Source organism: Seriola dumerili, unplaced genomic scaffold, assembly GCF_002260705.1.
Source record: "Seriola dumerili isolate Sdu_G_001 unplaced genomic scaffold, Sdu_1.0 BDQW01000138.1, whole genome shotgun sequence".
In the NCBI taxonomy this organism is placed as follows: Eukaryota; Metazoa; Chordata; class Actinopteri; order Carangiformes; family Carangidae; genus Seriola; species Seriola dumerili.
This window is the reverse complement of record NW_019174393.1, coordinates 13,276,859-13,293,379: the sequence shown is the minus strand read 5'-3', so window position 1 is coordinate 13,293,379 and position 16,521 is coordinate 13,276,859. Positions and strand designations below refer to the sequence as shown.

General features: G+C 40.9%; 1 protein-coding gene across 2 annotated transcripts in view; it reads left to right on the top strand.

Annotated features, from left to right (window-relative positions):
* LOC111224635 (copine-8) overlaps positions 1 to 16,521 on the top strand; it is an 80,340-nt gene that overhangs the window by 49,659 nt on the left and 14,160 nt on the right. For both annotated transcript variants that reach the window (XM_022749191.1, XM_022749190.1), the window contains exons 7-13: positions 587 to 650; positions 1,677 to 1,780; positions 2,435 to 2,539; positions 5,698 to 5,739; positions 6,765 to 6,840; positions 9,914 to 9,967; positions 10,170 to 10,231. In XM_022749191.1, coding sequence (XP_022604912.1) covers positions 587 to 650; positions 1,677 to 1,780; positions 2,435 to 2,539; positions 5,698 to 5,739; positions 6,765 to 6,840; positions 9,914 to 9,967; positions 10,170 to 10,231 — 507 coding nt within the window. The remainder of the gene's footprint in view (positions 1 to 586; positions 651 to 1,676; positions 1,781 to 2,434; positions 2,540 to 5,697; positions 5,740 to 6,764; positions 6,841 to 9,913; positions 9,968 to 10,169; positions 10,232 to 16,521) is intronic.

The window sequence follows — 16,521 nt, the reverse complement described above, 5'->3', positions numbered from 1 at the left end:
CCCCACCCCACCCCCACCCTGCAGTGTGTAATCAACCACAATTATTGAAAAATGTCACAAGACTTGATTGTGTTAGTTTTTGGGAAAGAATCTTATTTTAGCCTCGGCTCATCCCATCTCCTGTGGTCATCAGTATGAAGCATGAGTGAGTAAACAAGCAGCACATAGATGCACATGCAGCGTATTCACACACACACACACACACAAACACACACACACACGCGCACACAGAGGGACGGGACTAGATCTAGAGCTTCCGATGAATTTTCTGAATTCGCACATTGCAGTGTCACATCCTACTATTTCCAGCTCTATGAGACACACTTGATGTTTTCATTGACTCCTAATCTGGAGCGCGCGCCCTTCTGATGTCAAGATAGTGGAAATAAACGCAGGAAATATGAGATGCCTTCCGATTACACAACATCGTCAACTTGACCTTTTGATCTTAAGTGCAGTGAACAGCAGAGACACGGGAGGAAACATACATGTGAACGAACATGCTCATACTTAAAGTACACCATCCATGCGATCGTGATCCCTTAACCTTTGCTGTGATGTGTGTGTGTGTGTGTCTCGTCTACAGAGGGATCCCAGGGAAGAAATGCGGGACCATTATTGTGAAAGCAGAGGAGCTGAACAACTGCAGGGTGAGGATGGATGGATGTACACTTCTGAAGAGTTTTCCAGCGCCTCTTCATTTGTGTGTTCTCTGCATCTGTATGCTGATCCGTCTCTGCCCGTCTGTTCCCCCCTCTGCACGTTTCACTTTGTAGATGAGTGCAGGAGACTTTCACCTGCGGATACAAGACGCAATAGCTCTGGGAATTTATCTGAATTTTAAGTGTTATGGAGAGGTTCTAGCCTGTTTGACCTTTGTTTGAGTATTTTGTTAAAGTTTAGAGGGCAACAAAAGCTCTACTAAAACACTTTAAAAGTGGTAATTTATGTTTTGTCGATTTAATAATTTTTTATAGTTTTTGACTGGCCCGATTTGCTGTGTGACATTCGTCTGAGAAACATAAAAATGTCTATTACAGTGTTTAGTATGAAATAGTATGAAGCTCCAACACCCACAAAAAGAAATAAAAGATTCGATGAATCACAAATATAACTGAGTTCATCGGTCAATAGTACTGAAGTAGTTGGAATAAGAAATATAAAGCTTTTTATTTCCTTTTCCAGTCAGTTGTTATAAAAAGTCAGTTAATAGCATAATTAAAACTTCTTTAACTTTTCTTCTTCATTGATGTTTTACTCGCCCTAGTTATTTTACCTTTCATCACTGGTGTCCTATTTTTTGGGCTCAGAACACGTTTAATCATTTTTGGGGCTTCAGAGCGTAGGAGAAACAACGTTCTTGAAAGTCGGCAATAATAAAAGACAGTTTTTAAAACATGTCCTTGAAGGAAAGGGCCTTTTTTTCTCACCAGCATTCAGTCACTCTAAGAGAAAGTCAGCCTCAATAGCCCAGAAATCAGAGTATATCCAAGCATTTTAAAGTGAAATTCGCCTCTAAATGGAGATGTCTCTAAGTGTCTGGCAGACGAGATAGATAGAAAGATGGATGGATGGATGGATGGATGGATGTTCCTCGGAGACCAACAGATAATCTGGTCGCACACCATGAAAAAGTATTTTATTCTGTTTCCTTTCCGTCCCTCTCTGCTCATTAGGAGTCGGTGATGATGCAGTTCTGTGGGAACAAGTTGGACAAGAAGGATTTCTTCGGCAAGTCAGATCCATTCCTCGTCTTCCACAGGAGCAACGAGGACGGCACGTGAGTGCTCTCCTCTTCCTCTCCTCTTTCCTTCTCCTCTTTCATGTTTGGTTTAATCCTTCCCTGCATCCAAAGGAAATTGGTTTCATTGATTTGCCTCAGAACAAAAGCCAGACTGTCTGTTTGAGCGTGTGTGTGTGAAATACATGTGGACATGTTTGAGCATTGTATGTGTGTGTGTGTGTGTGTGTGTGTGTGTGTGTGTGTGTGTGTATGTATGTGTGTGGGGAGGCAGGAAGCATTGAACAATTGCATTGGTATGGTTTGTTCTCATAGATTTTGTGTCTGTGTGTGTGTGTTCGATCCATCTCTGTGGGCTCTCCTTTCCATCCTGCAGTGTGTGACAAGTAAGATAAGACCTTGTGCCCTCAGGGAGGAAGATACCAAGTCTACCTGCTAGCCAAGGGACTAATGAAATTACCTCTTTGCAGTGTGTGTCTGCGCGTTTGTGTGAGAGCAGTTACTGTCGCGTCCACAGACCTCCACCTTTACTTTCAGTTAGCAGAGAGTTGGTGAAAGGTGATTTTAGTTGTATTTTTTCTTTTTTATCGGAAGTACATACATTCCAACTTCCAACCCCCCTTTTCTATCTCCCCTCCTCTGTCCTTTTTCCTTTTCTTCATTCTCTCTGCCCCTTTTTGTTTCTCTCTACAGGTTTACCATCTGCCACAAGACAGAGGTGGTGAAGAACACGCTGAACCCGGTGTGGCAGGCCTTTAAGATCCCTGTTCGGGCTCTTTGCAATGGTGATTATGACAGGTACGCGTGATTTCTATTTTAGATACTAGATATTATGGCAACGTGAATAAACTACAACAACACAGACAACCATCTGAATCATCCAGGAAAATTAGTTTCGGTATCAAAGGCACTGAGAATGTCATCCTAGGTATTATGGGCAACTCTGGGGATCTGGGGATGTGATGGATGTTCCTCTGTGTCTAATGGCCTCTTCAGACTACTTCACACACAATGAAACACTGCTGGCTCTGGTTTACATCTCCTGAAAAAACACACTCAACAATAATATACTGTATAAAGAGGTTAATTAGGCACAGAAACCTCTGTTCCACACAACAATTACTAACTTAATTGTTTTTCAAGTTATAAAAGCCATATTTATCTGAGTGAAGCTGGCGATAATATCATTTTCAATATGAAAATATCAGATATCTGTAGTGTTAAATGAGATACTGGCACACATAAACAGCTTGTTCATACCTTTTTTACGCAGAATGCCTTTTTCTTCCAAATTTCTAACTTTGATTGAGTAAATAAACGTATTAAACAAAGTGTGGATATATGATTGTGATGTTGTAAATGATGTTTAATTTTGAAATATGTTTGGCAGTTTTGTTTTCTAAAAGCATTATTTAATCTAAGTCAATGCTTGTTTTGGTCGTAGTGCGACTTCTCCTGATTCAACCGTAGCTGCAGTCTTATCTAGTTGATGCATTCAGGGAACTACTCCACAGGCCTTTTGGCAGATAAGCTTGTAACTTGAATTTAAGATAAACTCCTTTTTTAAAAAAAAAAATTGACAGAAATATGTATTTGCTTGGGGGTGAGAATCTTATGTGTCTGCTCCATGTAACAGCTCACAAATGTGAAGGTATTTTGGAGGAATGCTTCTATAAATGATGATGAATGATAAGGAACGACAGCAGCAGAGAGGAGCAGACCGGACTTGAAACGTAGCAGTGTTAGGGGCTCGGGTCAATGTGACTCTGAAGGCTCTGAAGTAATATTGTGTTCATCTGCTAACATAAACATAACATACACACAAAGAGTTCAAGACTCTCTGCAGATCAGCTTCTCCCTTGCTCAGGAGCTCATAGTGGCTCATCTGCATTAAAGAGGGTTATGACCTCTGTCCATGGTGCTGATCCTGGAGCTGCCTGGGATGCAGGAGCTGTCAATGGCACTTGCTGTTATTGATTCTTTGATGGACAGGTTTCATGTTACTTACTTCATGGGATGCTATTTTTACAGTTGATGTAATTGGTGTGTGGAACATTTGTCTTATTTAGGAAGGTTTTTGTTTCTTTGACACGGCTCTGGTGTCCTTTTTTGGTTTGTTTATGTTGTATCAGGTTGTGAACTGGTTCCTTGAGGCAGATGTTATTTGCACCAAGGTGTCTGTAGCCAACAGCGCTATTTGCACCTGGGGTGGATAGCCAATGTGGCTATTTACACCCAGGTTTTAGTGTACACCCTGTGTGCATTCTCTTTAAATTTAAAATGTGTTTTCAGCTCTTTTGAATATTTGCATTGCTGAAAGCCCCCTCTCTTGTGGGGGACATGGGGCTCACTTTATATCTCAGGAGAAGCCTGAGTGAGAAAACAAATAAGTAGATAAAAGTGTGTCAATCATGTGTTTATGTCCCTCTCCTGTGTCAATAGCAGTCGTGTAGTGAAAAAGGCACAAAGAAGCAGACAATAGGGTTTAGCTTAGCTTAGCTAGCAGAAAGCAGTATTGATCTGAAGTTTCGTCCAATAAGCTTATTAGAGGAGTTGAGTCACACTATGTCTTATCAGTTGGAGACTGAGGAAACCCACAGTGGAGTGCACATACAATACACACACCCATACACACACGTGCACATTCACGCGTTGCATCTGCCACTCTGCAGCCTGGGGACAGAGATAAGGATGAGCTCAAGCTGGCGAACAATGGAGACCTGTGTCTTTCTGCTCACACACACACACACACACACACACACACACACACACACATACATACACACATACAGTGAAGCCGTGAGATTAACAAGTGAAATTGTTATTTCCTGTCACATCATCAAAGCTCAGAGTGACAGGATGTTTCCTACTGAGATGTGGCATAACACAGATTTAATAAGACACACGCCCATAAACACATGCATATACCTATATACACACACATTTATTAAGAGAGCTCTCCACACACTGGTTTCTCTTGAGGAGAAAATGTTGCACCTCCCAGGAAACACATTCATCCACAGAGTGCCCATCACTATCAGCCAGCCCATTCCCACTCCTTACTGTTATTGCCCTGCTTTCCTCTAATGTGCATCTGACTCTCTAAGCAGCTCTAAGGCCCATTAAGGGCGGTTTTTTATTTCTACCCTCTCATATTGAAAGATGAGGAGGATGGAAAAGTGCATTTTTGGCACCACTTAAAATTAGATCCCACTTGTTTTAGAAAGCTGTTTGAGTTGTAAAGTGGGTACAGTAAAAAGTCAAAGTCCGGGGACAGACTTTCACACAGTAGTACATGATAAATTTGATCTGTCCCACATCATTTTGTCTTTATTTTATTTTCTGTCAGTTTTGACTTTTTTTTTTTTTTTTTGCACCATCTCCTCTTCACCCTTGCTTGCCTTCTCCTTCATGCTCTCCAGCAGAATGCCTTACTCTCTCTGTTTTAATTCAGTCTCTCCTCTATTATCTTCTTTGCCTCACCCCTCTCCTTTTCTATGTATCGCTCTCCTGCTTTTGTCAGAGAGAAATGACCCTCCTGTTGAAGATATTGGATGGAGTTATAGCACAGCATATCTGTCTTTTCAAGACTATTCTATTTTTTTTCCCATTTCCTCGTAAGCTATAATGGGATGCTGAAATAGATGTATTTGGAGATGAGGGGAGCACAATACCAGTGGCAAATACAGTGGCAGGCAGACAGTGTGTTATAGAATAGAGATAAGCTGCAGGATGGATCTGCATCTCCTAACGGCTTCATGGCAACAATGAGAAAAAAAGAAAAAGCATAAAAGTGTATTTTATAATTTCAGTATGGATGGCAGCCTTTTAACACGTTTTTAGTCGTGTTAGAAAAACATTGTGAATTTGCTTTTTCTTTTATTGTATATATCCAGCATATTTTTCATCTTTTTATGATTTTTAACTTGATCCGTATCTTTTGCTTCTGCCAACAGAACAATCAAGGTTGAGGTGTATGACTGGGACAGAGATGGCAGGTAATTCTTCTCCTTCACTCATTGTTATTTTTGCAATAAAACTATCGTATAACCTTTTTAAATGACAGTAACTGAAACACAACACAATCCACATCATGGATTAACGACTAGACTATGGAAGCTTATTTCTGCCAGAAAAATAAAAAAGAAGAAAAGTAAGTCATGGGGAAAAAAAAGTTAATCTTTTACCTTACCGAGTCAAAACTTTGATTTATCTCCAAATGCAAAATTTTGACTTTTTATCTCAATTTTTTTACTTTCTATCTCAAAATGTTTGAGATTTTTTTTTTTTTTTTTGTCATCCCTCATTCTTCATCTTGATGTTTGCAGGCAGAAATGGGCTTCCACAGAGGACAGACATTATATATCAGTCAACATCTGTTCTGTGTTTGTTCAGACTATTTCTGTAGTGTTACTGAATTTGCTTTTAAGGAAAATGAGCATTGGAGCTTATTGTACAGATAAGAAATACAATATGCACTGATCACCTCATACAGTAGCTAGTAATCACTGATAAACAGACAGCGATACTTTTCCTTATTACTTCTTGTCTTGATTTCATTAACATTCAACATGTTAGCTTCCTGCGTATGGCTAATACGCACATAATTAACACTAGTCTGTGTTTTCAATGGGTAAGGACGCTGGGTGCAGGATTGTCACAGAGTGACTGCTTAATGATGAGTCTGGATTCTGGCTGGTGACAGTCAGACAGAAAGAAAGAGGAGTGACATTTGTCATGCTGTGGTTTAACAGGGAGTCGTTTCTCTTTTCTCTATACTTTGTAATCTGTTCAGTGTCATTCTCAAGTAGACGGAGGGAACACCATGACATTATGGTGCAATGTTTTTCAATGGGACCGAGAAATGCTAACAATGTTTAACAAGCTCTTTGGGTTAACCAAGTTTACATGAAAATGTAAATGTATGTAATGTATGTGGTGTTGACGCTTTAAAACTCAACACATTTTTCGTGTATTCCTTTTGTCCTGTCCCTCTCTGACCTCTGTGTCTCCCTCTCTTTAGTCACGACTTTATCGGAGAGTTCAGCACCAGCTACAGAGAACTATCCAGAGGCCAGAGCCAGTTCAACGTCTATGAGGTGGGTTTGTTTGTGTGAGAGTGTCTATCTGCGTGTGAGCTTGCATGTGTGTGTGTGTGTGTGTGTGTGTGTGTGTGTGTGTGTGTGAGTGTGTGTGTGTGTGTGTGTATGTTTTTATATTCAATTCAAAGCTGCCTCTCCTGCCTACACCACTGTACAGGTCAGCAGGTCACCTACACGCACACAGTAATTGGACTACAAATACCACTGGGTTTTAATCTGGATCTCTTCCTACTCAAATTAAATCCTGCTCAACTGTATTTTTATTAACAGCCTGCCTGTCCCCTCTGGCACAGAAAATGAACACATTGAAAATTCCACTACTATTTTCTAATACTGTTACTGAGCTAAAGACAGCTGTAGAGGATGTAAACTGAAAAAGGACTCACTGATGGCAGTTAAAAGTAGAAAAATATACTGCTTTAGCATGAAGCAGAGGGAACTAATAGTAAATAAAAACATCATGCATCATGTTCCTGTTTATCTAATCATGTCATTTTCTATAGTAATGGACACAAACCAGATGCTGCATCATCAGATTTCAGAGCAGCAATGTATTATTGTTGTTTACACATCAGGTTGGATTAGGAACGGAAATTTATTATGTCACTGACATTTATAAAAATGTATATAGCCAACTACACAGCTAGCACAGAAAGAGAAGGTAAAATATCAGCGGAGAGCGAATGCAAAGTGGCCAAGAATAAAAGAGTAGCAGTGCACTCCTGTAATGTTGTTGGACTCGCGATGGACAGTTTTATCTGAACAAGATTAAAGTTCATGCAGCAGGACCAGCGTTAGTGTCTTTGTTATTCCACACATAAAACCTGGTGCCTTCATTACCCACAATGCAGCTCAATCACCAACAGAGATTCAGGTCTGTCTGTAATTCAAGGCGCTCACCTCAGGCAGAGCTGAGGAGTGGGCGACAGAGGTCTGCTAATCTCATTTCACTCCCCAGATTTTTTTGTTTTCAAATTTATAGTCGTCAGCCCCAACCAACGCTAACTCAATAGCCCACTATCACCAGCCTCTCATATTTTCAAATATGAAATACCTTCCTGCCATGATGATGCTGATCTCCCGCTCCCACCTGCGTACATCACACTAAATATATTCGGGGTCTGCAACATTTCCGTTGGGCCGCACCTGACCCAAAAAAATCCCAATCCCTGTGTAGTCGTCTATTTTAGGTAACATGGTCTCAAGGCAAGTTGCTATAGAGTTTTTAAAACTGCTTTGAGCACTGAAAACAAAATTCCATTCATTTCGTTGTTCTGGGTGGTAGCAGACACCTCAGCTAAGCAACAAAACAGAGAATAAGTCGGAGAATATGTTTGTGATTTGGGTGAACTGACGCTTTAAAACATGAAATAAGAGACATGTCGAGTTACAGGTCGCAGAGTGTTAAAAAAGTTAGTAGCATAGGCTAAAATGGATGGAAAATCATGGAAAAATATTTATAAAATACTATATATATTATATATTTATTTCCAATATATAGTATATTACACATATATATATATATATTTTTGATAAATAATGACTAAAAGTGGCTCCCATAATACCAAGCAAAATCTTACACAAAGAGACCACGTTTTTCCCACTGTACATCTTTTATCTCCCTTACTTTCTCATTGATGCACACACACACACACACACACACACACACACACACACAACACACACACACACACACACACACACACACACACTGACAGTGATAATGGATCACTGGCTTATCTACTCCCAGGAAGAGTCAACACTTCTTGATTAACAGAGTACCACACAGAGAGGAGAGCACACAGGGGACTGTCATTTTAAACAGCTGCTGTTTGCCTAACAGCGCTCAGATGTGCACAAGCACAAAACACACACACGCACACACAAAGGTGCACACAGACGTACTTTGACAAGAAGGTGAGGAACAGCAGACAGATAGAGAGAGACATACACACACACACACACACACACACACACACGCACACACACACAAAGTAATTTTGTGATTTCTGGCCTGTTTCTTGACCCCGGCCTTTCCCTAAGTTAAAGCTGTCCGTTTGAGAGAGGATGGCTTTGCATTGCTAAAGGCACTTCTTGGTGTGTGTGTGTGTGTGTGTGTGTGTGTGTGTGTGTGTGTGTGTGTGTGTGTGTGTGTGTATGTGTGTGTGTGTGTGTGTGTGTGAGACAACAACATTTCAATCACCTTCAGAGGCAAATGTGTCCTTGTGTGTACCCATTGCAATGTGAACCAAGGAGAAATGCATAAATCCATTTGTATGTTGTTTCCCAAAGAGGTCCTCTCTTTCTGTTTAACCTTGGCACAGGATAATGAGACCATAAAGCTCTGATTTAAAAGCTCAAATCCAGTGTTTGGGATTCCTGGGTGGTCCCCACATCACAGGAGCAATTGTATGTTTATATAATGGGTTTGGGCGGCAACACGAGAGACAAAGTGAATTGAGGGCCTTGGTTGAAAAAGTGTCTCTTTTTTAATCTCCTCACAAAAACAACGGGGTCTCAAAGCAATAAGCACAGCTGGTTTCTTTACTTATCCAAGGGGAGGGTGGCTGTGTACTCACTCTGTGTTCTGTTACATATTCATGAAGTCACACCACTCGATCCACCTCTGGATTTAGCCGCTCCTCTGGTTATGTTGGGCTTTATGTGCATTGCTCAAAGGCATATTCACGGTGGTTACCGGTTTAGGGAGGCGTGTGTGTTCGAGCATGGACGGAGAGATGGAGGGAGGGAGGCATACAGATTTTTACTATGACCTCAACGATCCAAATATGATATTATTTATTATTTTATTATTTTATTTACCGCACATTTCAGCTTCCTTTTTTCCTCACGACCTGAGGAATAAAGGGTATTACATTTTTATTTAATCTATTTCATATTGCACTTCAGTTTTTGGCATACTACTGAAGAAAAGTACAGTTAGGCTGCTGTAAACAGTCTTAAATGACAAGACATTGTGTGGTTTTGGTGAATGAAATGAAAGATTGACTTGATGGATGAATGAATAAATAGATGTTGGAGTTACAAGCAAGAATCATGTCTTTTTCAGGTGGTAAATCCAAAGAAGAAGGGGAAGAAGAAAAAATACCTGAACTCTGGAACAGTAAGGCATCACATCTGTTGTTTTCCTTAATATATAAAGTCGCATTAACTAGATTTGAAATGCAGAACCATGATACAGATGGTCCAGACTGGTACCTTCATACTGTTTAATGTAATTGACCTGCTCATTGAATTGATTGTATTAGTAAGAATGTGAAACTGAATTTGTGCTCAGTGCTGATGGTGCGCCCTCTCACTCACAGGTGACGCTGCTGTCATTCCTGGTGGACATTGAAGTCACCTTCCTGGACTACATCAAAGGAGGGTAGGTCAATGACCACGCGTTCATTCAATCCGCACTGAGAGATGGGGTTTGTAGTCCTTCAGACGAGAAGCGACATGCTGAGTGTGCCGGTCCCTGTCTCGATAATAACCCCGTCATGACTCAGTGTCTGCAATATGCCAAAGATAATGATCCCTCAGTGTGAGTAAATCAGATGGAAACATGTACATTTGCATGAGAGAGAAAGAAAGTGAAAGGTAGAGAGACAGACAGAGAGAGAGAGAGAGAGAGAGGCTGACAGATGGGCTGACCTAAAGTCAGGTACACAGGGCTGAGGCTCTGAAGTGTTTGTGTGTGTGTGTGTGTCTGTGCTCTAGAATGTAATCTTGTATTGTGTTTCAGCGCTCGGCCTTGCCATGTGCCATTGTGTGTCTCGCGCGCGCGCGCGTGTGCGTGTGCGTGTGTGTATTTACATGTGGTTGTGTGCGCGCGTTGCTCAGGAGGGTTGACCGTGTGCAACCAGGCATGGCGTGAATGCTCACCCACACACTCTGCCTTCATTAGACTCACAGAGGGGGAGACTGTCAAGGGGAAGAAAGTGTGTGTGTGTGTGCGCGTGCAACTTTGGGGAAAAAAAATCTCAGTTTTTGTCCTTGTATCCCTCTGTTCCTGCTGCCCTTGTAGCTGTGTGTGTGTTTTTTTTAGGTGTTATGGAAAGTCATCTGGCTTTTAAAGCGGATAAACACATGAACAGCTTTGGTTTGTTTTTTAAGGCAAAAAGAACTTCATTAAAACACAGAAAGTAGAAGTCTGTTTCCCAAGAAAACGACACATCTCATCATTTTTATCTTTTTTTTTTTTGTTTTTTTGGCGCTGCTCATTTCAGGAGGATTTCAGAAGAGTTAACTCACAGCTCAGAGCAGAGGGGGTAGAAATCTGGCCAGAAATTGCTTGAGCCAACGAGAGGATTATCTCAGAAGCCAACACTCGCTATGGTACACTGTCTCCTCACTGCACCACAAATGATTTAAAGGATTTGGGCTGCGAAAGCCTGGCTTAAACTTTGATGAACTGATTAGCTGGATGTGGAAAGTTTCAGATTTTTTTCCATAATTGACATGATTAAGATTTTATTACATTGATGTGGTGACCCTCAAGCAGGATGTCAGGGACTATCTGCTTTTGTTTTATTTTAAACACACATCAAGAAGAAATTTCTTGTTGTGAGTAGAATACAATTGAAACAAACATTGAAAGTCAGGAGTGACAGCCTGATGGAAATCGCTGAGGTTTTTTTTCTCAACATGTTTGGGATTCAATTTGACTGAGGGGGTCAGAGGAAAGGTTTAACTGTAAGTGGACGAAACAGGAGTTGAACATGGAAGAAAATGAATTATTTATCAGATGAGTCAATGAATGACTCAATAAACCACTCAGAATAAACGTATGTTTGTTGTACAGCCAGCGTGGTGTCCTTGCATTGCCCAAGGCATGAATTTACTATAAACAAAACCATAAAAAAAAACTATGAACTCTGGGACCAACAAGTCCAAAACCCATAATACACACTAATTATACACAGGTTAAGCATGTTGTGTATTTATATGACAAAGTAAGTGTATTCAAAACTGGCAGTATACATACTATGCATATATGTGACTGTGCAGTGTGGTTATGTTAAAGCTATTATTATTTCTATTTACAACAGCTGTTTAGTACTTAGTATTCATCTCAATTTAGTATTCCTTGATGACATATACTATATATAACATATTTTAAACTTGAAACTGTAGTCAGAAAAACTAAACCCTGACTCTCAGCAAACATGAGGAACTGTCTGTAAACTGTGCAGTTATGAGACCGGATAGAAAAACACCCTGAACAAGCAGGAAGTGGAAGTATAGTAAGTATAGTGAAGTTTTTTTTTTTAAGTTGGTAAAACACAGGAGAAAGAAAATGTTTTTGACTCTGGTTGGTGTTTTTGGTTCATAGCTTGTGTTACTCACAAACGAGCCTGTAAAAAAAAAAAAAAAAACTGCTTCCTGACTAAGAACACAACGATCAATACGCTATTGATTCACGGGGCATTAGGATTGCACTTTGTGTATGCTAGATTATTAGACAGAGCTAGTGTATATGTTTAAGGGGATGAAGCAGATGTACTAATGTGTTTGTATACTGAAGCCTGTTATAGTCATGTGCCAAGTGCGATCAGTTTGTGTGATGGACAGGGATGTTGGTTTGACTGAACGCTGGCTTCGAAACGCATGTGTGTGTTCCCTCACCGACGTGCCCCGGCATATGTTTCCTCTCTGTGTCGCTGCTAATGGAGAAATCCCACCATCATTCCCAGCAGCACTGTCAGTCAGAGAACACTTTGAGACTCTCAGGAAGAGGATGTTTCTTTTTTTTTTTTTTTTTTTTTTTTTTTTTTTTTTCTTTTTTTGGCAGTGCTTTGGGAGTGTGAGCCGGCTGTTGTTACACGCCTGTGTGGCTAAATGAAGTGCCAAGTGCTGTCTCAGTGTCTGAAACCTAAATGGACTGTAATGGTCCGGTTGCACTTACTCCAGTTGCATAATGGGCAGACTGTGTATTTGTGCGCAGACACACAAAAACGTAAACACACCCGTGCTCACACGCACACACTGTCTAGGTGCTTTCCCCTTATACGCCTCATTCTTGTTGGACTGTCTACACAGGTATTTTGTTGTGTTGCCAGTCTTTTCCGTCTCATTTCCATGTATCTCTCCTCAGCTCTCCTCTCTTCTTCTCTCCTCCCCCCTGCTCTCTTATCTTCGGATTGACAGCTCTTTTTGCAGCTTCAACCCAATCAGCTAATTGTTCATTTGGACCTAATTAGGAACATGATCTGCTGGCAGCATTAGCATAAATGACTGATTTGAGAAGGCTCCATCTCAATCCAGATCGTTGCTGCTCTCACTCTTTTCACTCCCTCTGATAAAGCGTTATTACCACCCATGGATTTTCAACAAAGAGGTCTCTATTCATGAGCATGAGGATAAAAATGAAAAATTGTTGGCTATATCTTTCATTTTGAGCTGTGCCATTGAAGGCAGCCCTGTCACTCAGAGTGACAGATATTGTTTCCCCTTGTTTTGGTTTGTGAATTGAGTATTGAAACCAGAATAGAAGCAGGCGGGAACTCTGCTTGTATTGAAATCATTCTGAGAGGTTATCATTAGATATGGGGAGCAGACTCGCGGAATCAAGGCAAAGATTTGTAAAAAAAAAAAAAAAAAAATCACATCTTTTTAAAGGAACCCAGACACTTTACCTTGTGGGTTATACCTAGCAAATGAACAAGCACAATATGCTCCTCTCCTCTCCTCTCCTCTCCTCTCCTCTCGTCTGGACACCGTCCAACCAGCAACATCTGTTTGCATATCATCAGGAGAGGTCACGTCGCACAACCTCTGATGCCGTTTTTAGGCCACTCAGTGCACTCATGCATACGTCCCCCTCTGGCACTTAAATATAAGAGGAGACTTGATGTGAACATTTTGTCTTAAATAGAACATTTTCACCTTAAGATGAAACCCTCCAGTACAATAAGGAGTACAGGGCCTGTTCAGACTTCAAGTCTTTGTGTATTGTTCTGATATCAGTCGTTTTAAAAAGATGAAATCGACTGGCAAACAGGGCTCAACTTGAAAGTTATTTTATTGCAGGAGCAAGGCACCAGAGACGTGGAAGAGATGAGTCTAACGAGATGCTTTGAAGATTTAGGAGACACATTAGCATCAGGCCTGCATCAGTCTGCAGGAAAGCTTATTTGGATGTAGAGCGGAACCTCCTCAACGCTCCACCCCCCCCTGCTGTGCGGTATTTTGTCATATTGGCTCCTTGCTGACTCACTGTGGGCTTTAACAGCGGGCGAACATCAGTGACTGACAGAAAACCAGCTGCTTAAGAGGCATTCCCCCTTCACCCCGAGCACATGATTAGAAACTGTACACGACACACACACACACGCGCGGGCGTACACACACTATTCAAAATGGACAGTCATGTTCTTATTGATGTACAACATGTTGTATGTATTGTTTTGTCTCCAAGACACCAAGTCCAAGAGGTTCTTGTCCAGGTATGTGAAGCATTGTGGGAAATGCGTTGTCATCACGTACAGACGAATACATACCCGCACTCTAATACAAAGATACACACACGGAAATACACACTTACATACTCTTTAAGAGACAGACAGAAACAGCAAGAAGCAGCAGTGTAGTGAATAACAGGCAACGTGAGAATGAAAATTAAATTAAAGCAAAGCACTTAGACAACCATTACTCACTGGAGCAGCCCAGCTGATAAAGGGTGTGTGCCTCCTCACTGAAACCCTTCACTGTTCAAATAGAGGTTGGCAGAACGGATCAGGAAGCCAGATTTAAGGAATAAAAGGAGATTTAAGTCAGTGGAAACTGACTGTACCTTTGCTCTGCTCTATCTTATTTCAATCAGACTTAAAAAAGTGGACTTTATTAGTGCAGCTAGTATACAGCCTTAAATCTTTTTTTCCTCTATTCTTTCATGGTGTGTGTGTGTGTGTGTGTGTGTGTGTGTGTGTGTGTGTGTGTGTGTGTGTGTGTGTGTGTGTGTGTGTGTGTGTGTGTGTGTGTGTGTTTTTCCTATGTAATTCCCCCTGTGAGGAACAGGTGAGATTTGATCTTATGAGCACTTGTGTGTAGAAATATTCCTGCCTGAAAAGTTCAGGTGAATTTGCCAAGAGGTGGATCACAGCCAATTAAAAAAAGAAAAAGGAAAAAAAAAAAGCATGACAGGATAAAGCTGCTAACAGCCCTTAAAGGTCTGGAGAATTTTCCCTCTCCACAGAGCGATAAGGTTTTTTTTTTTTTTTTTTTTAAGGAAGGCTGAGCTCACATCTCTCCTCCCTCTGCTGAAACGCAGTGATGTGATGTTGCGGTTGAGACCGCTGCCTGTGGAAATCCCTTATCAAACCTGCCAGAACATTTCGCTGCCTTCATGGTCTAAACCTGTTTGCTGAAGATCCCCTTTTGCTGTTCATGTAGATAGGTGTGTCCCTTTGGGCAAGTGTTTTATATAGTGTGTGTGTGTGTGTGTGTGTGTGTGTGTGTGTGTGTGTGTGTGTGTGTGTGTGTGTGTGTGTGTGTGTGTGTGTGTGTGTTATGCTCTGTTTGATGCCACCTGACAATCATGTTAAGAATTGTAAGTCTGTAACGCGAAACATACCATAGAAACAAAAATGTTGCCTTCAACCTTTATTGACAACTGTTTTCATATTTAGTGCAATAGAAGGAACAGCAGTTCTTAAATGCTTGGTTTGATGCCATGTTGAAAACCGTAAAAGCAAATTGACTGTATAAATAAAGTAAAACACAAAGAAGACTTTTAAGGAAGTGAAAAGAAATAGTTGCACTTTATTTTCCTTACAGGCCAGTGTGTGCGTTGGCATCCAGAAAACACACATCACCGGGGAAAATCCCAAGAGCCAAGAAACTGATCTCAAATTCCTGTCTGATTAATGCAGAGGATCTATTTGACCTTTTGGAGAGTGTCCTGTGTTCTTGTCTTGGATATTAATACTCTCTCGATTAGGAGTCAGAATGATGATGTCAAACATTAGGGGTGATTTGCACTTTGTGAAGAAAGAAACTGTGACACTGACTTTTGAAGGTCTCGTGCTGCTGAGTTTTACAGCCTGATAGCAGAAAATAATCACAGTCAGACTGCAGAGGTTTGATGATTTCAATCAATGACAACTCACTTTGGAAATTATGCAGCCAATATCGTCCGTTTTGGAACCCATTCCTGCTTTTGTCATAGTAACTTGACAGCTTTTAAATTGTGCATCATGGTTGTAAATCATATTGCTGATGCAATTCTGACATTGTCGTTTTCTTCTGCTGACTTGCTTAATCATGGACTGCTTTTCTCCTTTTCAGCTGTTCTCTGCCTTTTGTCATTTTTTATTGTCCGTCCTCCAACTCACCTTGGTTTTTTGTTTTTTTTTATTTATTTTTTTTATCTGGCTGTCCCTTCACATTCCCACAATTTGACTTCCTCTGTCTCAAACCTTGTGCATGTGCATGTGACAGAGAGGTTGGGTGGGAGAGAAAGAGGGCATGTATAATTTAGGCTGCTTGGCTGAAGCTTGTCTGTGCCAGCGTGGGGAACTGGACCAGAATTCACTCAGACCTCCTCTCTCTCCTGCTCCCCTTGTCCTTGCAGCTGTCCTCTAGAAAAGCTACTTTACTGGCATTTGATGTTTGGTGAATCAAAGCATCTTATTTATCACTTTTTACAACATCACAGTTGCTTGCCGGAGTGTT